The sequence below is a fragment of the Stigmatopora argus genome, chromosome 10 (assembly GCF_051989625.1).
Source record: "Stigmatopora argus isolate UIUO_Sarg chromosome 10, RoL_Sarg_1.0, whole genome shotgun sequence".
NCBI lineage: Eukaryota > Metazoa > Chordata > Actinopteri > Syngnathiformes > Syngnathidae > Stigmatopora > Stigmatopora argus.
In genome coordinates this window covers 10,731,567-10,757,927 of record NC_135396.1, presented here as the reverse complement: position 1 = coordinate 10,757,927, position 26,361 = coordinate 10,731,567, and the positions used below count along the sequence as shown (strand labels likewise).

The 26,361-nt window shown below is 40.1% G+C and overlaps 2 protein-coding genes across 2 annotated transcripts; one reads left to right on the top strand and one right to left on the bottom strand.

Moving 5' to 3' along the window:
• Positions 1 to 394: 394 nt before the first annotated feature.
• Positions 395 to 19,986, bottom strand: tlcd2 (TLC domain containing 2). The gene is made up of 4 exons (XM_077611069.1): positions 19,283 to 19,986; positions 19,118 to 19,200; positions 14,930 to 15,012; positions 395 to 3,089 (listed from the first exon to the last, which is right to left on the bottom strand). The coding sequence occupies exons 1-4, from the start codon at positions 19,459 to 19,461 to the stop codon at positions 2,709 to 2,711; spliced, it is 726 nt and encodes a 241-aa protein (XP_077467195.1). The 5' UTR covers positions 19,462 to 19,986; the 3' UTR covers positions 395 to 2,708.
• Positions 19,987 to 20,830: 844 nt separating this feature from the next.
• Positions 20,831 to 26,221, top strand: aifm4 (apoptosis inducing factor mitochondria associated 4). The gene is made up of 19 exons (XM_077611491.1): positions 20,831 to 21,049; positions 21,826 to 21,906; positions 22,187 to 22,296; positions 22,385 to 22,494; positions 22,614 to 22,658; positions 22,733 to 22,814; positions 22,882 to 22,994; positions 23,439 to 23,525; positions 23,595 to 23,686; positions 23,775 to 23,905; positions 24,003 to 24,118; positions 24,188 to 24,259; positions 24,358 to 24,421; positions 24,650 to 24,726; positions 24,812 to 24,929; positions 24,998 to 25,096; positions 25,161 to 25,236; positions 25,358 to 25,462; positions 25,590 to 26,221. Exons 2-19 carry the CDS (start codon positions 21,827 to 21,829, stop codon positions 25,618 to 25,620), a joined length of 1,608 nt encoding a protein of 535 aa, XP_077467617.1. The 5' UTR covers positions 20,831 to 21,049; position 21,826; the 3' UTR covers positions 25,621 to 26,221.
• Positions 26,222 to 26,361: the final 140 nt, after the last annotated feature.

The following is a 26,361-nucleotide window of genomic DNA, read 5'->3' as shown; positions in this document are numbered from 1 at the left end:
AGACAAAGTTTAAATTAAATTTTATATAAAAATAATAGTACACCAGACTATAACCAACTTTGCGCCCGTCGACCAAAAAAGCACGTGCACAAAGATGCAAATTGTACTGCCTACTGTACTACCGTTTAGTGGACATGACAGGAATTACAACAACACGATTAAAAAAATCATTAAAATTAAGCTTAGCCCCAAAAATGCCTGACCTCCATTATATTTGAACTTCACATTTTGGGACACATTTGATAGAATAATCAAATTATATTTACATACAGCATTATTTATAAACAAAAATGTATAAATAAGGAAAATGATCATAAAAATAATGAATAAAATTCTAAAAAGTTCAATTAATTTCTATTAATTCTATTCTATTATAAATCACATGCACACAATATCAACTTTACATAATGATTCTCTTTATTAAAACACAAAACTATGTTTTTATTAACAGAAATTAGAGGGTGAAATAACATTCTGCTCCAGTAAAACCAAAGGGATATTTACACAGCTCATGGATGTTTCTCAGTCAACCATCTTGTGCTTTGCAATTTATGATATTATCTCTCTATATATGTAATATTTGAATGGTTTCACATCAGAAATCCATTTTTTCTTAGGAATTAAAACACTATTAAAAAATAACTGCAATCAAATCATGATGCATGTTTGGAAAGATATCAGACACAATGTAATCATGTTAAAATGTTAATTATAGTCTCACAGTGTTGGTATTACATTTTGGCCAAAACTGCGTGCTGGCTAAATCAAAGTACCGTATCTCAATTCGGCTGCCAATCTTTAATACAACTCTACGATAAGAGTCCAATCACACTCACACACATACATGACTCATGTTGAGAGAGGAACAGTACGCCGCCTACATTTGCTAGTCAAGTATGTAACAAATAACAGTATATTGATCTTTATAAGGCTGCTGTGATGAAGATTGAACATTTCTCTTTCCCCAGCAATACTGTGTTATGCTTAACACGGATAGCGTTTGATGGAAAACTCAGTTGAGAGCAGCATCTGTATGTAATCTATCTTCGTGTTTGGATTTGACATCTAAAATGATTTGCCCTGTAAAAACAGGGTTGTAAAAATATTGGCTATGGAGACTACAACAACATTAATTACAATTACTAGCTTCAAATGTTTTAACTTGCACTTGGTTTAATCTCTAACTGAACACTTCAAGAACCAAATTGAAATATCCACAATTTCACCCGCTGAACAAAAAATACACACGACAAATGGACCGCAACGCTATAAAACCTGTCTGTGCACGTTTCTGAACGTAGTACAGTGAACACCCCCATATTCACAAATTGAAGTTCTATTTTTAAGAAAATCTGATGTTTGCTAAGGTCAAAGAGTGACTTTGATTCTAGCTCGTGGAATCTGAGTGATGTTGTTAGGTTCATTTTTCCCAAATGCGTTTGAGATATTTCATTATTGGTCAATGAATACACCCTATGAAGTGAAAAATAGGAATTTAAACCACATTTCTGCCTGTCTTGCAATAGAGTGCAATCAATTATTTACTTATCAAGTGTTTTTCCTTCTGCCCATTTGCAGTTTACGGATATACTAAACATTTACAAACAAAATTATTCTCCTTCCCAACTGTGAATTGTGTGGGTGTTCACCGTCTTCACAAGATCTCAGGTGCGTTTATTCCACAAAGCTTACAAGCTGGCATTGAACTCAATCAAGAATTACATAAGTGAAGAAACATCTCTGCCCATTTTCTCAAAGATCACATCCCAAATTAGATGATTACTTTCAAATTTTATTCATAAATACTTGGATGTCTGGTTTACTTAAGTACCAATGTGACACCCTAATTGTGCTCTTGGTCAGCCTGGCATAAACGCTGCACTTTGCATTTAATTTGAGAGCGATCTGCCTTCCGAGCCTAAATAATTCCAGTATGCCATTCAAATTACAGGCACTGTAATTCTATTTTCTTTGGATATTATAAAGAAAGAATCTCATATACATTTCATTAAGAAGCCCTGGAACGCTTTTAAATTTAGAAAGGAAAAGAAAAACACAATATCATTCACTAACTGAGGTAATTTGCCGAGTGTGCTGCCTTTTACATCATTACAAGAAAAAAAATATTTCGCACCAGCCTGCTAAGCGCTAACTAACTCCAACAATAATAGACAGAAGCCATCCAAAACCATGAAATCCGATTATTTCACAGGTTTCATGTGTTCCCAAAAGTGGTGGCAGTTGGCTGCTGGATTTGAACCTTTGGATTACCAAACAGGAAATCCGACGAAGCTCTGCCTTGACATTTTCCCTTGAATCTTTTCGGTTCCATTAGACGGGCTGTATTTTGGTAGAGCGCAGTTTACGGGTTGTACCACATTTGACAATCATTTAAAATGCTCGTTCTGGGAAGGCAGACAAGTGTTAAAACCTTGAGGTAGCAGATGGCTTAAAGGTAAGGAGATCAAAAAGACATTAGCTTTGTATACGAGATTAATTGATTAATTCATTCGGAGGTGACGGCACCCCCAGCCACACGCCGCACGATGGTTTACATTCCCGGCTTCAAACGGAGGTGCTAGTGGGCTTCATTCAAAATTAGCTACATTTTGAAACACCCTGTGGGTCTGAAATGTAGCTGCAAACAACAAAGAAAACAAAAAGGAAAAAAACAAATCTAACCCACGTGATGGCAAAAAGATTTCTCCCTATGGTTCCTTCTCCTTCTTGGCCTCCCGAGTGCTGCTCTTCAAGAAGTCGCTCCTGAGCAGGCGGTAAAAGAGGATAATGTTCATGACCGTCATAATGGCCAGACCCACGCTGCCCAACGTGTAGGCCTGGAGGGGCACGTTGTCCCTGTTCAGCACGAGCCAACGGGTCATCCAGGCCAGGGTGTTGATGCGGAACACCACGTAGGTGCCCAGGTTGATCATGCTGTTGACCCGGTAGACGGTGCCGGCGGCCTGGTTGGCCAACCGAAGGATCTGCCTGAGGTGGAGGAACACCGAGTTGATCTCAACCAATAGGGCCACCACGGCGAAACCTATGTAGCGGTGCGTCAACACGGACAGGCCGAAACAAGTGATCACCTGAAGAAGGGAAACACAAGAAGGAAACGTGTTAGGATAGAAAATATGAACTTTCAGACATCTAATTTCTCGGTATTGTTTGGGTCATACGATGATACGTATTGCATTGTTAAGGACTTTTACATATTGACAATCTAATAAAGCTGAAAACCGTTAAATCGTCCATCGGGATTGTACGGCTCACAAGACATCTGGCTATTAATTTGTTTGGTGTGTTTAGTTTTTAATGTAACAAAAGTCCCTCAAGTTGTTGTTCATTGCCTTTTACGTTTATATTCATTGCTCAATTTAATTTCAAAAAGGCACTATTTAAATTGGTTTAAAACCAGTTCAGAAAGCTTATGTCTTAAAAAGTGTTTTCCTTTTTTTGGATTTAACATGTACATCTAAATAATTCTGATAAGGAAAATTGTGGGTGGAGTTGAAATTTGTCTTTAAAAAAACAATCTACAAAAGAATCAAGCTAAAATATTACTAGTGATTTTTTATTTAAAAAAATTAAATCGTGAAATGATATTTTTGCCATATCGCCCACCGCTAACTATTTGGACAATAGTGAGAATACAGCCTTTGATACTAAATTTAGATAAACTTACATAAAATGACGACTATCCCATCTGTCCATTTATTCCACACCTTATTTGGAAAATAAGCAATGTATGTCTGAATATTCTTCACATTTGGGAGCAGCGGAGGTATTTGTCTTTTTTTCTGTCAGGCAGCATTTTGTACAAAAACTAGAACACATCAATGTATGAAGGAATACTGAAGACAAAAGTATTTTCGTGTGATAGGAGGGATTTAGAGGAAAGGTCAGCACACCTTTGCTAAGTATATAAGCAGTGCTTACAAAATATGTTGAATAACAACAGACACTGACTCTCCACAGGAGGGCAGCATGGAAAAAGCAAGCAACTCTCAAGACTGACATTCATTCATAGAGTGCAATAACCAGTGCTTACAAAATATGTTGAATAACAACAGACACTGACTCTCCACAGGAGGGCAGCATGGAAAAAGCAAGCAACTCTCAAGACTGACATTCATTCATAGAGTGCAATCATAACATCCGATGTTTGAACACGCCCATTTGGAATAAAGCACACCAAGGTCATTCCGAGTCAGAATGATGCAAGGAAACAGAGAGTGTGGTGACAAGCTGGTGTCATGGGACCAGGTTGACATGACACCATGTAAACAAAAGTAACAACTTGGTTGTGGTTTACAGTCGCTTTAAATTAGAACAGCCATTATTACCCCAGAAAGCCACCTGCAAAGATGAACAGTGCACACCTTTCTCCATTTATAAACACCCTTTCTTGAATGTACTATTGGACTCTATGCTTCTATAGATACTTTTGTGACTGGACTTTTAATTTTAGCTTGATGTATAGTACAATTATCCATATTTTAAGATTTGACTATTGTAAAATGTACTATAACTTCTGTCTTAAATACTTTCATATTCATTCTTTTCAGAGTTTAGGAGCATTTTACTTGCATTATTCCCCCACTGTAGCGGTACTACTTCGTACCACTTGGATACATGGAACAACAAAGAAGATGTTTGTAAAGTCGAAACTCTGTTGAGCTATGTTTCTTTCCTCGTTAGATCGAGAAAATTTTACACTGATTGTGCAAAGTGATTAGTGTTGTCTTTGAAGCAACATTGTTGCGTGGGAAAAAAATATCACAGACACCACGGTACTGGTGGCCCATGTACTATAATATAAAAACACTAAGTCAACATCATGACTAAGATTTAATAACAGTAATTAGAAGTCAGGGAGGCGTTATGTCGTGTTATTAATTTTAAACGATTCCAAAATGGCTTTTATTTTTATTGCATAACCACACAGTAGACTCCGTTCTCATCTAGTCCAAACAAGTCCATTTTCTCCAAAAACATAGTGGCCCAGCAGAGTCACTGCCAAAGGCTTAAAAGCAATGTGAATAGGACAAAACCGCTGTTGAGCACAAAACAAAAAAGGCACTCTGATGAGGTGGTCATTTTCTAACAATAACGTTTGGGGCCACCAGCGCGTGTATGGCTTTGTTTTCACCTCCTCTAACAGGAAAATATTGCAGAGGTTGCACTAGTAACTTGGTAGCTTTTTACTCTAATGTGTCTCTTGTTATCTGGTAACAATGTTATCACTTGCAAAAGTAATCAAATAAAATGTGTTAGGCAAATGGGTGTGGCTAAAACAAAAAGGCCACCATAATAAGGTTTATGGGGAGAAGCATGTTAGCTCTTAAAATAGTCTTATCATAAGACTATTTAGTCATAAGTTATGACTAATGATGTTAACTGCAGTTAGTCAACAAAACAAAGTTTTTACCAAGTTGTTTCAATATCCTTGTTGATTATTTAGTTTTATGTGTGTGTGACAATTTTTAGGTATCAATTGCCTAAAGTTTTTGTTGGCAATGATTTCAACCTGGACCAGAATATTCAAATTTTCCCAAAAATGAACTAAAAATAGTTTCAGTGAGTTGCTGGAAAGTTAATTGTAAAAACAATACTTTAAATAAAAGTGTACTTTTTTTTTTTTTGGCTATACAGAAGGAAAAAAAAATACAACTACCTGTTGTATGTCAGTGTGTTTACCCGAGCACACGTACAATAAAAACGAGTACGTACATGCTTTTACCTGGAAAAAGAAAAGAAAACATAGTCGCAAAACCTTGATAACACAAACTCTGCAAGTATGAAAGGGAATAACCCAAAGAAATGTTCATAGCTTGGTGCTTGTTAATACTCCATTATCGTTATGATGTTTATGCATGCGATAATCAGCCAATCACAACTGCCCCTGACTAATCTTGGCAGATAAAAGGTGATAGAAGCGCAACTATCTGACTTGTGACAAAGGTAAACTGGTAGGAAATGTCACAACATAACGTTAAGGCTCAAAGGATACACACGTATGATTAAAAAAAAAAAAACCCAACTAAGTAAGATTGAAAGAAGCCTGAAAGCCATTTTTGGACATAGGCCAATTTCATAGCAGTCCAAGAAAAAGAAGGAGAATCCCAGTTATTCCCAAACCGCTCCAGGAGACATTTGAACACTTGGATTTCTTAAACGTTAGTCCGGAATCCCATGTGGCGGCTGTTATATCACACCACTCAAAAAACAAATTAGTGTCAGGGTGAGAGGAGAGCAAATCTGGGCTGTAGACAGACAAAAATTTTAGGCCACTTGAGTATTCTGAGTAAAACCGAATGAAAATCAACTTCAAAAACATGAAGTTGTTTGCCATTGTTTCGTAGCTACAACAATTTCTACATGGAGAAGACTTTCTGCAAGTTGCTACAATTGTCAACAGACATGAGAAAAGTCATTCACATTTGAAATTTCCTCACTAAAACATTCAGTACATATAATTCTTACAAAAAAAAATTAAGGCGTAACCACCAACGATAAACATCAAACGTCCAACACTTTAAGATGATAAGACTGTGGCCAATGATATGAAAGGATGGGAAAAGCTAAGTCCCATAAAGTAAAAAAATATGGAGCTGTCTTTAGAACCAATCAGCGGATGTCCGGTTGCCTCACATGTAACTATCAGAAGCATAAGCTTAAAGAGCAATAAAAAATTTACAGCCTCTAAAAGCCGTGCTTAGTTTATATCGCAGAGGTCAAGAGAGGGAACAAAGATGAAGCTCACAAAGAGAAGGCAACCATACAGCCACTCCTTGGAAGCAGTAGTAATGATTAAACCAGAGTTCAAGGTTTCAAAAGATATACGCATCCTTCTGGAGGACACGAGATGACTGATATCATGCGACTTGAGTTAACGCTGGTCGCCTGACGGCAGATCACGCTCAAGTCACGGGCATTTTTGAAGAAGAAAAAAAACACCGGACTTCACAAGATCCTACTGCACTTCAAACCAGATCATCAGAAAAGGTTTAAAACATTTAAAAAAAACGAGGGGCAATTAGAATAGCATTGACTATCGCATTAAACTCTGTTCAATTTCACATTTTTCCATCAATCAAATGATGATTTGAGTCATGGAACAGGGTGCAGCTACCTCACCTTGTCAGCCTGCATAGCTTTAACAGAATAGACAACAACAATAAATAAATACCATCTCCTCCTCTATTGTAATGTTTACAGCTCGACTTTCCTTGTCTGCAGCCTCTTTGGTATGCATAGCACATACGTGTTGGGCTATGTGACCCATTTCGGGCCTCATAAGACAAACAAGACGGTACACTCAGTTCTATGGGATGAAACTGCAAATGTCCATACTTGGGTCCAACTTGTTGATACCTTGCATTTCTATTGGCTTGATAAGAACTTCAAATGAAGTATATTAAGTGGTTTCATTCATTTCATATTAAATAATCCTTTCATAAAATGTATTTTACTGTCCATATATTATTCAATTATTTCCAGATTTCTCCTGATTAGTATCATTAAAGTTGTATACAGTAATCCCTCGAATATCGCGGTTAATGTAGACCAGACATGGCCGCGATAATCGAAAAATCATAAAGTAGTTAGTATGCTATTTAATTACCTTGTGAGAAAAAAACATTTTAATCAACCAAGACTGTTTACACGTGGCCTGCCCACTGTTGTCCTCTTTGTTGATCAAAACCATTTTTGATAACATTTCCTCAAGGAATACAGTCATTGATTCCTCATGTACAGTATTTAAATAATCCTCCTATATTGAATGGCTCTCTCCTTGCTCTTAACAAGAATGTGTTTATTTCTCAGCTGTCTCGTTCCTTTACTGCGTAATCATATCACCCCCACAAGAGCAGAGACATCTGGTGCCTACCGTCTCCCTTACGGAGCAAACACACCCAACAAAAAACTCCAACTCCCTGAGTAACCTTTCAATAACACCTGTACTCCATCCAAATATCTCGGAGTTACAACACTACTCCATATTTCTCTAATGGTATTCAGCTCGCGGCCCCCACATTTCATGCAATGCATTAAATCATCTCATACCATCCCCCTTTGCTGCTGTCTTCACCCACCCTCGTATGGCTACCCACCCACTTTGGTGTTCTAGCAATCAGCAACTAAGTAGAACTTCATTCAAAAATGCTATAGATGGATGTCCCGATGCAAATTATTTGACCTATATTTTTAGAATAAAGCAAAAGAATTCATTTAACCAGCAAAAGACAAATTATATTTTTGCATTAATGGTTCTCACAAAAAGCTTTGTTTACACAATTTTACAAAAAGTTAACTATAATATTACTATCATTCATACATCTTCCAAGCCGCTTATCCTCACCAGTTAACATATTTGGTTTCTAAAGAAAAGTAATCCCACTGAGCACATATGTTTGCCAAGTAGTTTTATTTACAGCAGCCGAAAATCGACATGGTATTGAAAAGACACGACTACTAGATCAGATCCAATCTTTTGTACTAATACCAATACTGAGTATCAAATCGGGACACCACTCGATAGGATAAGATTTTAGCCTGTACGTGTATAACTATTTAAAGTTTACTTAAAATATATTCTTTCATTTGAGATTCACTTTAAACTCATTGATTGCGTTGGATAGCGGAGATTCCCTTGTATGCTACTTTTCTCCATCCACTAAAGCAAACTGACAGTTCTTGGAAATATTGATTTTCATCCCTGGAAAACTAAAACATGATGTACTCTATCAGATTTGGCAGACGCAAAGAAGTCGTATAATTAAAAAAAAGACCCTTCCTTCCCATAGCTGATGTGGTGAAACCAAATGCAATCTACCTAATGATTCATTTCAGCACAATTGGCTGATGGATGCTAAATTTGAATTTCCTGCTTCTGAGATTTGTGTCTTAAAATGAATAAAATCTCTGTTACAGCCTTGATGCATGAATTGACCAGCAAACCATGACAGAATACGCGTATAAGTAAAAACATAATACAGAAAACAAAGAAAAGCTTATGAAATGTATTGGCATGAACGTAGCTAAATAAGAGCATCCAACCAATATACATGATGAGTGCGTGATGCCCTAATTCTGGTAGAAAATTAAATGTTGTCCTATAAAACAACTGACTGCATGCAAACATGTTTTGAAAAGCGTCGAACAAAGACTCAGTGCAGCTGACTAGAACAAAATCACATGAAAGTTGCACACATTGACACTGAAACAGCTGCTTAATCTTGTAGAAGTTCCCCTTGTAGACAACTAATCATGAAATTCCAGATTCCACAAACTAGCAAGAAGCAAAAGAGGACTAACAGTACCTGGCACCAAGATATACAGTCAGGAAAGCTATTATTTTTGCCTAGCAGCATTTTCTTTTACTGGACCATTCCACAGAAATGTGTTTGCGTTTCCAAGTAAACCATTTCAATGTTGCAGTAACTGAATCCCTTCACCCATCAGTTCATCTTGCACACCACTAGCTGATGGAGATCCGTAGTCTATCTGAATGGACTTTGAGCAACACTAGACACCCTAAAGTGGTCAGCGGTAAATCATTGAGCACAGATAACCAGCCTAAAGCCTAAAAAGTTACCCCAAAACAAGCAAGACAGCATGCAAAACCTCAGGATAGAATTCAACTGCAATAAGCATGTTATTTTACTGTGTTTTTTACAGCCCACTTCCGAAGAGTGGACGTGACTGCAGGGAGGATAAATAAGAGGACATCTGTTGAACTGAATGTTAAATCATCCCGTTTTGCAATTGCACTACACACGCCTCTCTAAAACCTTTGGTAATTGGATTTGCCTCAATACTGACCACTACTCAGGTCAAGGTCATGGATGAAGAAGTCTACAGTACCTAAAACATATCCGATTCAAATTGGGGGAACCTATTTCTTCTAGGGGTGAAAAGTGTTTAGCGTGTTCGCCTCACAGTTCTGAAATCGAAAGTTCAACACCTTGTGGGTTCCAGCCTTCCACCCACGTGTCTGAAAAATGCGTGGTAGATTGATCGGACATCCCAAATTGTCCTCAGGTGTGAATGTGTATGTGTGGTGGTTGTTAGTCTCCATGTGCCCTGTGATTGGCTGGCAACCAATTCAGGGTCTACCCTGCTTGCTGCCTGTGTTTAGTGGGGATATGCTACAGCACCCTCGCGACCCTAGAGAGGATTAGCGGCTTGGATAATGAATGAATATATCCTAAACACAAAATTCACAGATTTCATTTTGCACAAGCTTTCAAGTAGCAAGTTGCAAGATTCCCTTCAGTCAGGAGTAGAGGGAGGAAGATTCCATGACTTTTTCAAATTGGAATATTTGTAATGTCTTGACACACCTGGAGTTAACCGCACTCACCACAAGGCGTCTTGCAAATGCTAAGAGACAGCTGTGGTTAGAGTCAAGACGGAATGGTAAAAACATTATTATTTGACTTGGGAAAATAGAGATGGTGTCAAAACAGTTCCTTCATTCATAATCAAGATACTGACATATTCTTGCAGAATGTATTTAAGTTCTTTACAAGCTTTGGATAACATACCAAATCATTTTAGCTGTGAAGTTGTGCTCATAATTCAAACTTCATTTGACTGTACAAATAGTAAAGATCCTCCAGTTTAGTTAGCTCACTAATGTTTATTAAATTCTATTCCATGACTTCATCTGAAGGAAAAGAACGAGGAAGAAAAAAGGCTTAAAATGCTAAAGAAAGTTGAGGGTAGGTTTTGTACCAGGAAAACTGGGAGGAAATGCCAATAACAGCAGGCAGTGGTGAAGGTGCGGGGTATTTGAATAAAAGTTACTAAGTCTCATCACTTTTTTTGATCGTGAGACAATTTGGGGCCAGCTGGCTCAACCAAAACATCCATTCATGCCTCAGCCTTTAGAGCAGGGGTCTCGAACTCAATTTACCTGGGGGCCGCTAGAGGCCGAGTCTGGGTGAGACTGGGCCGCATCAGGATTTCCACAAGAAAAGCACTGATAAAACATTCCAACGTTATCAAATATCTTTATTTTTTAACAAAAAATAATGAATTAAATAAATTAACTTAAAGATGAATAAAAAATAAATCAATCAGTAATACAAAACCAAATAATACTAATGAGCATACAGTAGATATACACTGGCTGGCTAAGTAGTGAAAATGAATTATTTTTATTCCGTTTCGAATGTCTGTATTAACAGCTCTTTAACCTTTAACTTTCTGAACTTGAATGGAACATTGAACATGAAATATTCTGAACACGGCTTCTCTTGCCTAATCCTTGCTGCTAGAGACCTGGCAGCGCTTCTTCTCACATAGTCACATTTGGCTTGAGGGAGGAAGCAGTGGAGACCCTCAGTAGAGCTTGAAGATGCTCATCAGTAAGTCTGGACCTGTACTTGGACTTATTGAAGTTCAAGGTGGAGAAGAGCTTCTCACACAAGTATGTGCTCCCAAAAAGGCACATGGTCCGCTTGAACCTTCGGGAAAGTTCAGGGAAGCTGGGGGTCAACTCTCTCAAAAATTGCCCAAGCTTGTCTGCTTCTCCACTCACCTCCCTGAACTTGGCTTTGAGTGCAGAGTTGCACTGCAGGTCAATAAGCTCCATTTGAAGCTCAGGAGGGGCATCTTGCACATCAAAGGAGAAGGGGTTCGCAAAAATTTGAAATGTGGCTTTGTGTGTCTTGAAGTCTGCAAATCTGTGATCAAATTCCTCCTGTAGCTTCGAAATGGCCTCAACATACTTCTCACCACTGAATGGTGTGCCTGCATCCACGAGAGCCTTGCATGCTGGGAAATGGCAAAGGTTTGTCTGAGAGAGCTGGGCTTTCCATAACACAAGTTTAGTGCAGAATGCTCTCACGTTGTCATAGGCAGCACTGACAAGTTGCCCCTGTTGTAGCTTCTTGTTCAGTACATTAAGCTCATGTGTGATATCAACAAGAAAAGCCAAGTCCATGAGCCATTTGGGATCACTTAGCACAGGATCAATCAACTCACAAACGGCGTAGCTAGCTTTGACTGCTGCATTACTGTCTTTGGTAGCCTTCTTGAAGAAATCCTGTTGCCTCAGAAGACGTGTTTTAAGACTGGCAACCTGGTTGGCTCTCTGATCTCCCTGGTATGTTTCGTACTCCTCAGCATGTCTCGTAGTACAATTACGTTTCAAATTGTATTCCTTGTGCACCGCAACTTTTTCAGTGTAATTGAGACACGTCGGGGTGCCCCTGTGTTCAACAAAGAAATATTGCACTCCCCACTTTTCTTGAAACAGTCTGTGCTCATCACCGACCTTTCTCTTCACGGCAGGCTTTGAAAGAGACATCTCTGGGGCTCTGTAATATGTTTTTCCACTTGGAATGAGTCTCGGGTTGATCTTTCACATTCAGTCGCGCGGGTTTGTGGCGCATGTGCACTTTCGCTCTCCGTTTCAATCGCGGAGATGGCTACAGACACTGACACAGGCTGGATCACGGATCATAGCGCCTCATTCAGTTCTATGCTGAGAGCAGCGGAGGAGTGATCGGCCTCACGGCTTTTCCTCCGCCCAGCTGATTGGAGGAATGAATGAGTGAGTGAGCGAGGCACTGGACAGCCCGGCCGATGTCCCGCCCTCCAGAGCCATATACCTCACCGTGATTGGTTCATTCAGCTCCGAACCAAAGTTCCCTCTAATTTTTTGTTGGTCTGAGCAGAAAGACAACCTCCCTGAGCGCACTGAGTACCAGTGTGAGCGACATCATCGGTACTCGGATGATTCGCCTAAAGACGTTTCGCCGACGGACGTTTGACAGACGGGCAGGTCGCCGAATGGACGTTCCACCGAACGTTCATTCGGCCGAATGGAGGTTTCGCCGAAACGGGATTTGCGCGCTCGCCCCGCCGGATCGTGTGTGTACAAGTTTTTCAACCTCGGCCCGCGGGCCATATACGGCCCGTTAGGATTTTTAATCTGGCCCGCCGCCGGTGTTGTCCAAATTATAGTAAAAATCAATGTTCGTCTACCATCAATGGCAGCCCGGGAATAAGCACTCTTGGGCGGGCATGGCAGTCCGGGAATAAGCACTCTTGGGCAGGCAGATGTAGCAGAACCGAGCCGTAAAATGACAGCAATCGGGTCAAATCCATCCTAAAACAGCGTTTAATGATTAAATACAAATACTGGATGATATCGCGATGTAGGCAAAAAAACGTCTATAGACGTCCATTCGCCAAACGGCTCAAAATGCTCTCAAATTCGGTCAAATCCAGCTGAAAACAGCGTTTAATGATTAAATACAAATACTATTATTTGTATTTAATCATTAAACTAACAAATACTAGTACGACCTGTCCGTCTGTCAAACGGCCGTCGGCGAAACGTCTTAGGCGAATCATCCGGTCACGACATCATCATTGCTCGCTATGGGCACACCAGTATCACACCTGCCACAAGCAGGTGCATGTCAATGTTCCCTCAAATTTTTCATGTAAAACATGCTGTAAAACACAAAAAACATGAGTGGACAGAGCTACTGCCACTGACTGCCACTTAAACGGCGCCATCATGGGGAAAGGGGTAAAAAATAAAAAAAATAAAAAAATAAAATAATAAAAAAAAAAAATCGATTTTTTTTTTACTGCGCGCCATATGATTGCTACTGCGCAGAGAAGACGAGAGTAGTGCGCAATTGCGCACGCGCGCAGCTTAGAGGGAACATTGCTCCGAACACAAGTGTCATTCATATCAATTTTCCGGGCCGCACGAACATTAATCTTTCATATTAAGACGGGGGCCGCAAATTATCGTCCCGAGGGCCGCAGTTGGCCCGCGGGCCGCAAGTTTGAGACCCCTGCTTTAGAGGAAGGGAAGGATGGAAATGGCATAAGCAAACGTCTTTGCCTAACTCAACATTCATTTCAATACAGTGAATCTCTAAATCATACTATGACCCGAGATGGGATTAAAAACAGTTCTTAAAAATAATTTGCTTGCTTGACATCTTGGAATAGCTCTTTTGTCACAAGTGAGTGACATCACATGCTGGAATTTCAGGTTCTGAGTTTTGCAAGCATGGAACCAAAGCACGCTGGAATAATAAGAGGGCAATGACTGCCTGTTGCATTATAACGTAGAAGGCATGCAAATACTGCTTCATTTCATTTTAGTCCTGGTTTATGTACGGTATTCACAGAATAGGTCTTACCAGACAGGAAAATAAGATTTAAATGGAACATAAAAAAACATCAACCATCGACACCCATCAAGGCCACCCTGTCAAAATGGATTGGGCGTCTAATAATTCATTTGGCAGCCAGTGAGTTAGTTTCTTTGACTTTTTACATATTTTGTCGTGCAAGTCACCTACTTTTTTTCTTGTTGCAGATTTGGAAAATTCTATTGAAGGTTTTTGAAGAAGATTATTTCCAGATAAATGTACTTGCAGTTTTCTAATGCTATGAGATAAAGGCCATTAAAAAGTACTCATTCCGTTGTCACAAGTACAAAAATTGAAAAGCAAAAAGGATGTGACAGTCATTGATATTCTTGAGAAATTTTCCCAAGTCATTTTTTTCCATTACCACAGTTTTCCAGCATGGCAAAAGAAAACTGAGCTGATCCAACCAGTTTTTCCAGGCTGTGTTGGAAAGAAGCGGCAAGGTTGAGTCTCTCAAGGCATATTTGTTACATTTCGCAATGATTGTTACTTTGTTCTTCCGACACTTGTTCCTTGTAAAGAGACAAGAAAGACAGGTATTTTGTCTTACGCCTAACTATGCATGAAGTTATTGCACTGGAGTTATGGTGTGATAAATGCTATGACAGTCATCTGTGTCATGTATTGTAGTGTAGCATACATACACCCAGATTGGCAAACAACAAACCCTAAATTGATCTTTCATGCAACCCAACTTGAAGTTGACTTAAAGGTTTATTGTGTTTGAAACTTACTACAGTATGATGTATGGCGAGCTCCCAGCACTGAGTGAACCTCTGGCATTTCACCATGTCAAACAGGTCATAGATGAAGTAACCTGTTGAGCAGAAAAAAATGGAGCTCACATAAATGTTGAGTTTTTTGGGGGGGGCAGTTCGTTCATTGATAACAACAAAATACATTCACTGTCACAACAGATGCCATGGGCATCAAGGCAGCCCGGGGGGAGGGATCTTGCTTCCATGACAACCAAAATGCATCTCAGAGTGCAGAGCTATTCATATCCACGACACCCACCCTCCTTCCTTCTCGCCGCCACCAGCCGTATCCATGGTGACCGCTTTTCAGATTGCTGTAAAAAATAATGGAGTAGTAAGGATGAAGGCAGCGGGGTGGGCGAGGGTAGGCCAGAATTACTCCCTTATGTTGGAAATCCAACACCAAGGGTCATTTCATGCTCAATCCTCCCCCCTTAACTACCATGGAGGTCTTAGGTCACACCTGTACATCATGGCAAAACAGGAAATTGTACATCTGGTACCCTCTTTAAGGACTACGAAGACATTCTTCAATTTTGCCCTCGAGATGCTGCCTTGTTCGTGTAAAGTATTGCAATAATAAAAAATAAGAAAACTGAATTTGGGGAAATTGTTCATTCATTTTCCATTCATCTTATCCTCACAAGAGTTGCGGGGATCCTGGAGTCTATCCTAGCCAACAACGGGAAGGTGGGAGACACCATGACTTGGTTGCAAGTCACTGCGAGGCAGATGTGCTGATCACTTGTCCACCATGCCGGAAATTATGAATTCCTTTTTTGACGCCCTGAGCACATGCCTTAGATGCACTATGGTAGAGCTGAATGCCTTTTAATCCTGAAGCAATTTGAATGCAGGACAGGCGAGTTTGGTAACATCGCTATGTGGTTTCTAATACTGTAGTGTTTGTTTAAAAAATGCAGCTGGACTTAAGGGGGCAGAGACAACAAACATGGGTAATAGTGAACCAGAAACATGCCAAGTATATGCTATCTATTCACAATTAGCTTTAAAAAAATCATTCTGACTTGACTTATCGGGGGACACCATATGAGGAGGGGATTTTTGTAGAAAAAACACAAACGCAGAGAACACGCAAACTCGGAAACTGAGATTCCAATACTAAAAGCTCACAAACAAAGAAGAACTTTTGACCATAAGTACACCGTGTATATAAAAATATTGTCATGATTTGACTATGAGGCAGCAACACAACTGGAGAAATTAGAAGTGTCTCAAAATGTTGCTGATGCAAGAATAATGGTTCTGTTCATCACCAGTACAGTAGTCAGATAGTTTCCACTGACTTCCATTCAAAGTATGACTGGAGCATTTGGCTGGAAAAAAAGGCTTATGAGCTTGCTATTTTCCTCTCCGAGTCCCACCGGACTATTAGCTATTCCATTCCTTTTCAAGAATACCTTTTGTCACATAATTATCATACTGAACTCATAGTGAAGTTGCTTTTTTGTTTTTGTATTCTCCAGGTCAATTACAATATATTGTAAATATTGTTTGGGACTGACAAGTGCAAACATGATCGGATGATTATTACTATTGGTGTTGTCTGCCTGTGGCAGCATCTTGTTTAATCCAATTATGTATAGTGCAGAGACCATTGCAAAACAAAAAAGCACACATTAAACAGTATCGCTTAGTGGATTAGTTGCAGAGATTGTGGTGGACTCCCCAAATAAGCTCTTCTTTCAACAAGCTGTGAACCAAAGATGAAAAACCATAAGAGGAGCGTGCCAATGGTGTGCCAGCGAACACGATAAAAAATTAGCAAAACTTGAGAACCACACAACAGTCACTGAGGCAAGTCTGAATTTTCCAATGGAACAAAAGTTGAAACTAGCGACTTCTTGCACTGTGGTCGCTCTTGTGCTGAGACAAAAGTGAACGGGGTGACGTGTAGTGCGCCAGGCCACTCATAATGCCCTCTATTGAGACTCACGTAGCATCAACTCGCTTTGTTCTTTCAGGGTTTTCAGGGCTGGGCTTCCTCAAAGAATGTTAAGCATCCTGAGAATTCTTGGGGGAGCCCGAGCCTTTTGGCACATGGCCAATGGAGCTGTGGTTCGGAAGGCCAGGGGCAACCCTTACACAACTTGAGGATTAGTGGGGGAAACAGGAGCACTTGCTATTTTAAGACTGTGGACAAGCAAGTGGATTCAGGTTTGGCCCACTGAACAAAATATAAAAATAAACAATGAGAAATACATTTACACCTGATATTTCTGTTTTAAACATGTAATATTTTAACAGTTAACCAGCTGATCAAAACTTGGTATGAGACACATAGGGCCAAATTTTGCTTTACAAAAAAAGAGCTGAGATTTTTTTTATAAGGGTCAATTGTGTCAAAGTCAAGTTCAAAAGTCTTTGTCTGAAATGAGTGGAGAAAAAAAACACACCCAAAAGGGAATTGCGAAATATTTGAAATCACTTGAGTGGGAGACAGCTTGACCTCAGAGTTCAGTTCTAAAATTCTTGGTTAAAATCTTGGCCCCACGTGCATTTCCACACGTGTGGGTGTTTTCTATCTGCATGCTCCTGCTTGCTATCACACTTCCAAAACATACGTGCCACCCGCCTCTTACGGAGCAATTAAAAATTTGAATCATGGACTGGGTTTCAATGTTGGAGATATAACAGGCCATAAAAAAAAAGTTTTAACGTTTTAAATGTAAAGAAAGAACCTGCCGATTGTTAGACATGTAAAATTTCCTCATGCGTCAATCTGCTGAAGTCACGTCTGTTGAACAGATCTGGTAACATCTTGATGACCAGATTTTTTCAATTGGTTGGATCAAAAAAAAAACAAGACTTCATCTTGTGAAGACGTTGATTGGTTATTGCCAATAGCCTTTAAAGCACGGATAGGGAAACTATGGCTCGGGAGCCATATGTGACTCTTGTGCCTTTGGGTGTCCGCTAACCTGTAAGGTAAAAAAATATGGAAACCACTGGTGAGAGAGCTTAGTCTCGAACGCACCAATAGAAGCATCACGTCAGCACTGTGGCATTGGCATTACCTCCGGCACCGCTTCAATCGTATTATTTTTCATTGGACTCTTCCGCATGAATGCTGTCATTGATGGTGATTGATTAGCAACAGCGTAACAATTTTGTCAAAAGAATTCAGAGACTTTTTGTACCTTAAATGAGATGAAATGACTTTTAAAAACTACATTTTCATGTATTTTTATTTTAAATTTGGAGTATGACTCTCAAGGAAAACATGAATTGTTTATGGGTCTCTCTGTCAAAAAGTTGCCCGGCCCCTGCTTTAAAGTATCCACAATCCCTCTCCAATAACGTCATCCAAGTGTGGTACGCTCATATGTTTTTACATTTTAACCCCTTGGTGTCTATTGTTGCTAAATATTTATATTCCAGATCAAAACAACCTGAATGCCTTTTAGCCTTTTTTCCCTTAGATGCCCATTGTTGCAAATTTGCATCATACATAAAATTATATGTATTTCATTATGATCATTTATTTTTGGGGACATTTATTTCCATTATCTATTTTTAATATTTTATTATTTGGTTTACTTAAACTTCTCCATTTGAATTAGCGTCTACTTGAAAACAAAGATTGTGAATATTTTAATTTTCTGAAAATTTTGGCGTCAATATTTTTTCTCATCTCATTTTCTGAACCGCCTCATCCTCATTAGGATCGTGGGGGGTGATGAAGCCAATCGAGCTGTCTCCAGGCCACAGGCGGGCTCCCCCCCCTGAATTAGTGGCCAGCCAATCGCAGGGCACAAGGAGACGGACAACCATGCACACTCACACCCATACTTTGGGGAAATTTGGAGTCTCCAATCAGCCTAACATGCATGTTTTTTTTTGAATGTTGGAGGAAACCCAGCAGACCCGGGAAGAACATGCAAACTCCACACAGGTGGACTGACCTGGACTTGAACCCAGGACCCCAGAGCTGTGAGGCCGACACACTAACCACTCTCCCCACTGGGCCGCCCTCAATATTTTTTATTCATGCAATATACAGTATGAAGGAATGTCACGTTATAATAATATGAAAAATATAAACCCTGAAGTAAGGGCACACAAGTGTAGACTGCCCTCCCTTAATTAGGCCACAAAACTCAGTCATTTCGAAACTACAAAGGTTTTGTTTTAAAAACTCACCAATTGAAAATGATACCAGCGCGTGGGAAACCACAGAATGCGTTTCTATCAAATCTTCAGCCATCTCTGGTTGCAGGAAAAAGCTGCAAAATAGCAAAAGTTCAGTCACGTGATCCCTCCTTAACCTCAATTTAAATTGGCCATTACAAAAAAAAATCGGGTTACCAAAGCAGCGCCCAAATCGCGGTGACGAGGCTGTGCAAGAAGGACGTGGAGATGTTTCTCCATCTGGTCGTGTTCTTGGTGGCAGCTTCGGGCACAGGTAGTCTTCCCACCACGGCGTTGAAACATCGGAAGAATCCGAAGGCTCCTCCGGTGGTGAGGAAGACCGAGCTCAGCTCCATGGCCCCCCAAAAACGCGTAAAGAGCGCGAAGGCTTGACGACTGGGGCTTTGGCCGCCGTAGTTAACGAACTGTTCCTAGGAAAAGCTCTCCCAAATCACATACCCGTGAAGTTACGCTCGTGCCAGGTCCCGAGAGGCCAAAAGGGCGTATGTTTTGATCGGTTGCTCTTCCTTCCAAAAGCGGTGTGGAGATGACGCGAGGCGGGGTACGCCACTGAGAAGAGAGCGCGTGGAGCGGCCAAAGCTCCGTGTTATCAGGTGGGCAATCTCCGGTGGAGATGAATGAAGACGCAAAGCGTAACGACGACTTGTTGAGGGTTGGAAGACGACCTCTGTTGAACAATCTCGTTCGATGCTTGTGTAACTTTTTGACAACGAGCAAAACCAAACAGACTGCTTTTCCCCGCCCTACTACAAATGGGGCGCGGCCACGAGCAAGCATGTCTTGTGCCGCGTTCAAGTTCCCCAGGATATCCAACGAGTGAGTAGAGCGGCTGATACGGCACTAATCGCAAATTGTTGTATCTACACCTGTAAAGACATACAAACAAACAAAAGTGAGAATATGATTATTTATTCATCATTATTTATTTACCGCACTCATTGGTTATCACTGATTATAATAAACTTTCAATCTATTCTTATTTCTAAGGTGTGGAGTTTGCATGTTCTGTCAATGCTTTTCTCCGGGTACTCCGGTTTCCTCCCACGTTCCAAAGGCATGGTTGAACACTCTAAATAACCCCTAGGTATGAGTGTATGAAACGTCTCATTTCATTTTCTGAACCGCTTTATCCTCGCCAGGGCCACGGGGGGTGCTGGAGCCTATCCCAGCTGACTTCGGGCCAGAGGTGGGGGACACCCTGAATTGGTGGCCAGCCAATCGCAGGGCACAAGGAGACAAACAACCCTTCATGCTCACATTCATACCTAGGGGCAATTTAGAGTGTCCAATCAGCCTACCATGCATGTCTTTGAAATGTGGGAGGAAACCGGAGTACCCGGAGAAAACCCACGCAGGCCCGGGTAGAACATGCAAACTCCACACAGGTGGACCGACATGGATTTGAACCCAGTTCTCCCACTGAGAGGCCGACGCGCTAACCACTCAGCCGTCAGCCGTCCGTCTTTGAAACATTTCACACGCAATACGTCTTGTTTTAAGTATAATCCTGCAAAGTGGGTTGTGTTTGGTAACAAAGTCAACTTCTTGATGTTGTTTCTTAGTTTTTCATTGTTTAGTGGAAAAGCCTAAAGTGTGGAATGTATACATGTGAAGTGTGTGAAATACGCACAAAGCCTGAACGTCTCAAAACTACAAAATAGTAAGCAAAACTTGACGTCACAGTGTAGGCTTGCTAGGGAGCTCTGGGAAATGTCGTTTTTGAGATGTCAACACAGAGTCCGACTTCCGGGTTAAGGACGATGCAGTTTGTTAGTTGTGCAAGCTGTAAGCAGAACAGTTGAGTCGACTGTCACATGCTTTGGAGCGCATCACGCACGTAGATGCTGTACAGATCATGTGCTGTTAACACCGACCGACTTCATCCAGTTGTAACAAGCAATAATTCACTAAAGAATAAATAAGGTGAGCATCTATCCTCTTGAGCGATGTACAATAATTGCATGACTGTTCTGTCACTAAGTGCGCCGTAGGATATGTTAACTAACCTAATTTGCTCAAGTACATTTTTCATGTGCACTTGATTATTGTTAGAGTTTTGCATCTCCCCGTCTCTTGAATGTAAAGGCAAGGTCATTTTGGCAATGTTTTTAGTTTCAGTAATGTGAGTGTACTGAGGGGTTTTTTTTGGAAGGGGGGTTGTTTTGCTTATTTGCTTGGTGTTTTATCTGCTGCATGTCAGGCATTTTTCTTTAAAAGAATAAATTGATAATCTTTCAGGTCATTCATTTTTAAGGCACACTGAATGTCTTCAGGGCGGCCTCACAGCTCTGAGGTCCTGGGTTCAAATCCAGGTCACGTCCATCTGTGTGGAGTTTGCATGTTCTCCCCGGGGCTGTGTGGGTTTACTCCGGGTACTCCGGTTTCCTCCCACATTCCAAAAATAACATGCATGGTGGGCTGATTGTACACTGTAAATTGCACCTAGGTATGGGTGTGAGTGTGCATGGTTGTCCATCTCCTTGTGCCCTGCCTCTGGCCCGGAGTCAGCTGGGATAGGCTCCAGCACCCCCTGCGACCCTAATGAAGATAAAGTGGTTCAGAAGATGAGATGAGATGAACGTCATCACTCATTTCTTTTACAGCACACACAAATGCGGCGTTTTTTTGTCACAGCAAAGCTTGTGATAATCAAGCATTCAAGCCAACAATGGGACATTCATGAGTTCATGTTTCAACAGAATGAATAACCAAGATCAAGGCAAAGCTTCGGAGGAGGTGACTGGACTGGTTTGTCAGGAGGACGACCTCGATGACGGCCAGTATGTCACATGACCTCTCTGGTCCGAAAAGTTCCAGGACTGTTGTCACAAAACTCAAATGACAGATTTTACCATTTAATGTAGGCCAGAAGATCAACCCGCACATACACCAAGAGATTCTGCACTGTCATTCAGTGTCCAAATAGATGCAGGAGTTGTAGAACCACTTCAAAAGTGAAAACTAGTAGTTTTGTGACAGAAGTTCTGGAACATTTCCAACACAGCTCATACATTCATCAGAGGAATAACATTGTGATTGCACTCTTTGATTGAAATTAAGGATGAAAGTCGTCTCTGTGGCTGACCAGAAGGTATTGCTTGTCCGAAGTGGGGGTCAGTACAGTGCAATTGGAACTGAGTGTTCTCATTATAACGCCCCTCTAGTTAAAGGTATGTTTTCTTTCATCGGAAATGAAAACTTTTCAGCTCAGAATGATTTTAGTTTTACAATTATTTAATGCATACTCTGACTTGGTAGGAGCATTGGTTGGCAACAGAGTAAGGTGTCCTTTCCATGGTGCTTGTTTCAATATTAAAACGGGAGATATTGAAGAGTATCCTGGGCTTGATTCTCTTCCTTGCTATAAGGTAAAATCAAAGTCAATTTAAAATATGCCTGAATGGATTTTCACTGTTATTTCAAGTTGCATACAACAAAATGTTGGGAGTTTCTCCCTTCATAATAGTGTATTTGCTATTTTGACCAGGTGAATGTTCAAGATGGAAAGGTGTACGTTTCCATCAAGAAAAAGGCAAGTTAGGTTAGCTCGATTGAAATAATGCATGTTAACCTAATAGCAAACGATTACTTTCTTCCTCTCCTCAGGCTCTTAAGCAAGGCAGGCGCGTGAAGGAGATGTGTAGTGTTTTACCAAACATCACACATACTATCCTGCTCATAGGAGGCGGTAAGAAAGGCTTCACATTCTGTCCATCAATGGGTGGGCTTAATTTTTGGATGTTTTGTGACTTTAGGCCCTGCTGCCCTGGTGTGTGCTGAGACGTTGCGTCAGAACGGCTACCAGGGCCGAATTGTCATGGTAACCAAAGATTCTCAGCTTCCTTTTGACAAGCCCAAACTGAGTAAGGTAAGAATTACAATGTTTTTCCTCTTTTTTTTCATTTATTTTTTTATTAAACACTCAAAATAATCCTACCAAAAAGAATCATTGACAAGATCATCAAGAATAAGAGTAGTTGTACAGTATATGTATAGTTTTTCTCTTCTTCTGGATGTTTGCTTATGCTGGTCCAAATCCTGAATTTCCCCTATGGTGGGGTCGATAAAAAATACCTTATCTTTTCCATCTGTACTGCCAACACATAAGAAACTAAAAAATTCCAGAGGAAGAAGCCAAATAAACAGTAGGAATTCATACTGCATACTTTTGCTTTCTGGAGCTGAAATTCTATGAGATATGCTCACATCTTGCAATGTCCTGCTTGATTCCAATTTCAAAGTTATAAATAGGTTTGTGTGCATTACCAATAAAGGCATCCTAAATCCAAAGACCTTACCACCCATTTTTCAGGCTATGAATGTGGATATAAGCAACATCGTCCTCCGCTCTGGTGATTTTTTACAACAGTACGGGATAGAAGTGCGGACAGAGCAAGAGGTGAAGTTTGCATGTGTCTTCTTTTAACAACATCCTACGAAGGTTGACCGTTTTTTTGTTTATATTTAGGCAGTGGCTGTAAACACACGAGAAAAAGCAGTGACAATGAAGGATGGCGGTTTGCTGCATTACGACCAGCTTCTTATCGCAACCGGCTGCAGGCAAGGCTTATCTTTAATGTCACCTCAACAGCCTTTTTCTTTGTCAGACTATGCGAACGTGTAAAAAAAAAAAATTCAATATACACAGAGCGAGACCACTCACATGTCCCGGTAGTGATCTGAAAGGAGTGAAGTCACTAGAGCGGTATGAAGACGCCAGTGACATTCATGCGTCATGCCTGGGCCGCAAGGCTGTTGTCGTTGGAGCCTCCTTCATAGGTTGTCAACTTTTTTCATTTTTGGTTGGAATTAGTTTTCTTCTTGCTGTTGTTGTTATGAAAGTGTGAAAAGTGTGTGTGTTTTTTTTAAATGCAAGGTATGGAGGTGGCATCTTATTTAGCTAACAAAGCCTCCAGTGTTGCCATTGTAGGAACCACCGAATATCCATTTGAACGGTCTTTGGGAGCCCAAATTGGCCATATGACCATGCAAGTAAGAAACACAAATCTGAATGTTAATGTTTGTTCTTGCTACCACATGACAATGCCTCATGTTTTCAAGATGTTGGAAGAACAGAATGTGAAGTTCTACATGAATGACGGCGTCACTGAAATCAGAGGAGAGAATGGCTCGGTATTTTTTCCCCCCATTCATTTATTTACACTATTTTTTTAACTAATTTGAACCTCTGATTGAAAAAGCACTGCTGGAGGAAAAATGTTTTTTTGCAGGTGAAAAGTGTGACACTGAAGAGTGGCACCATTCTGGATGCTGATATAGTAATTATAGGAATAGGTAAATGATCCCACTAAATTACAATGTTTTAATTCTGATTTTTTTTTTTTTGTTCAATTTGTGCATATTTTTCTTTCATTTTATTTTTATTGACGGTCATACTAAACATAAACTCTTAAAAGGTAACCAAAGTATAATCCAACCCCACATTAACAGCAATGTATAAAAAATGTAATGAGGGATTTGCTATGTCATTTATTAGCCTGCGTATGCTTTTTTTTCCTTCAGGTGTAATCCCCAATTCCGATTTTCTAGCTGGAAGTGAAGTTGATTTAGATCCCAGAAAAGCAGTAGTTGTTGACAAGGTGATGTAACTACTCAGTGGTTGTTGCTCTAGCATTCATGACTATGTTGCATATTGTACCAAGTATACGTGACATATCTCTTCAGTTCATGAGGACCAACGTAGCAGATGTTTTTAGTGCGGGAGACATCACCTCCTTCCCTTTGACTCTTCGAGACAATCAACGGGTCAATGTGGGTCACTGGCAAATGTCACAAGCTCATGGTAAGATTTGCTTCATTGTCTTGAACATCATGAAGCAGATGATGCATTTTTCCTCTTTGCATCTTCAGGAAGAGTTGCTGCCCTCAATATGCTAAATATCCCTACAAAAATCGAGTCTGTACCTTTCTTCTGGACTGTATTGCTTGGGAAAAGTATCCGATATGCAGGTATTTTTTTTACCTTTAAGCTCGAGTAAAATTGCAACTGTTATTGCATTTTTTTTTACCCTAGGTTATGGGGAGGGCTACACAGAAATTGTATTCAAAGGCAAATTGGAGGAAAGAAAATTTCTGGCATTTTATATTAAGTGAGTAGAGGCTGAATATTTCCCTATTTTTCGCACTGATCCTTTTCCTGTGCCACATCATTGAAAATGTTTAAATAATTTAAATCGTTCATTGACTTATTTCCCTTCTTTTTGTTCATAGAGATGATACTGTGGTGGCGGTAGCCAGCCTCATGTTTGATCCTGCTGTGGCTCACCTGGCAGAGCTAATGGCAGCAGGGCAGCGCATTACAAAAGCGCATACTCAGTGAGTGTGGTTATTCACTTGTACAAAAGAATCTAAGATGGGGTGATACAGAGGGTTTTTCCACGTTGATAACATTAAAAGGTCTTGGATTGTTACATGTGTGTCATATTACTCTTTTCCTATCCAGAGTTGAAGACCTGAGTTGGCTCAAGATGTAAGACGTCCGAATTGAATCTCACATCCGGAGGACAGAGACGTTTTCTCTCAACATTACGAGACCAAGAAAACAGAACGGAAGGACCATTTAAAATGCTCTCTGCTATCTCAATATTATTTATTGTTTAGCTTGAATTATTTACATAAATTAATATGCATCATATAAGATACTAAATGTTTTCAGAAGATGGATCAAGTTACAGTGTGCTGTACAGAGATCAGGTACAGGAAGAATTGGCTTAATAATGTTGTTTGTTTTAGCTTGGAATATACATGAGATAAAATTGGTTGAAAACACTCAACAGTACTGTAGTAGCTAATTTAAAATGTGTCTACAGAGAGGCTTATATATTGTTTACAATGGATCAACTAGTTCTTTTATGTCAGTTTTGGTACACTGTTCATGATTGTGTCATCATCTTTGTATGTTTGCTTATTGTTGGGATTAAATTATCATGAAATGTTTCACTCAACATCATCTATATTTTCTAAACCAAGTCAAATTCCGCATTTTTTTGCAATGCCATCAGCTCGTTACTCATGTTTGAATATATCATTTATGTCTACGCCATAATTCCACAACAAATAAAAATATTGGCATCATTATTGTGGTGATAGAGGGAAAACTATGTGTGTGCAATTATATAGAACATATCAGCCAAATAAGATTGGATAAGAAAAGAAAAGCATGCTGCAGAAAATATTCCGACACTGTAGGTGGCAGTAGATATCCGGAAATACTT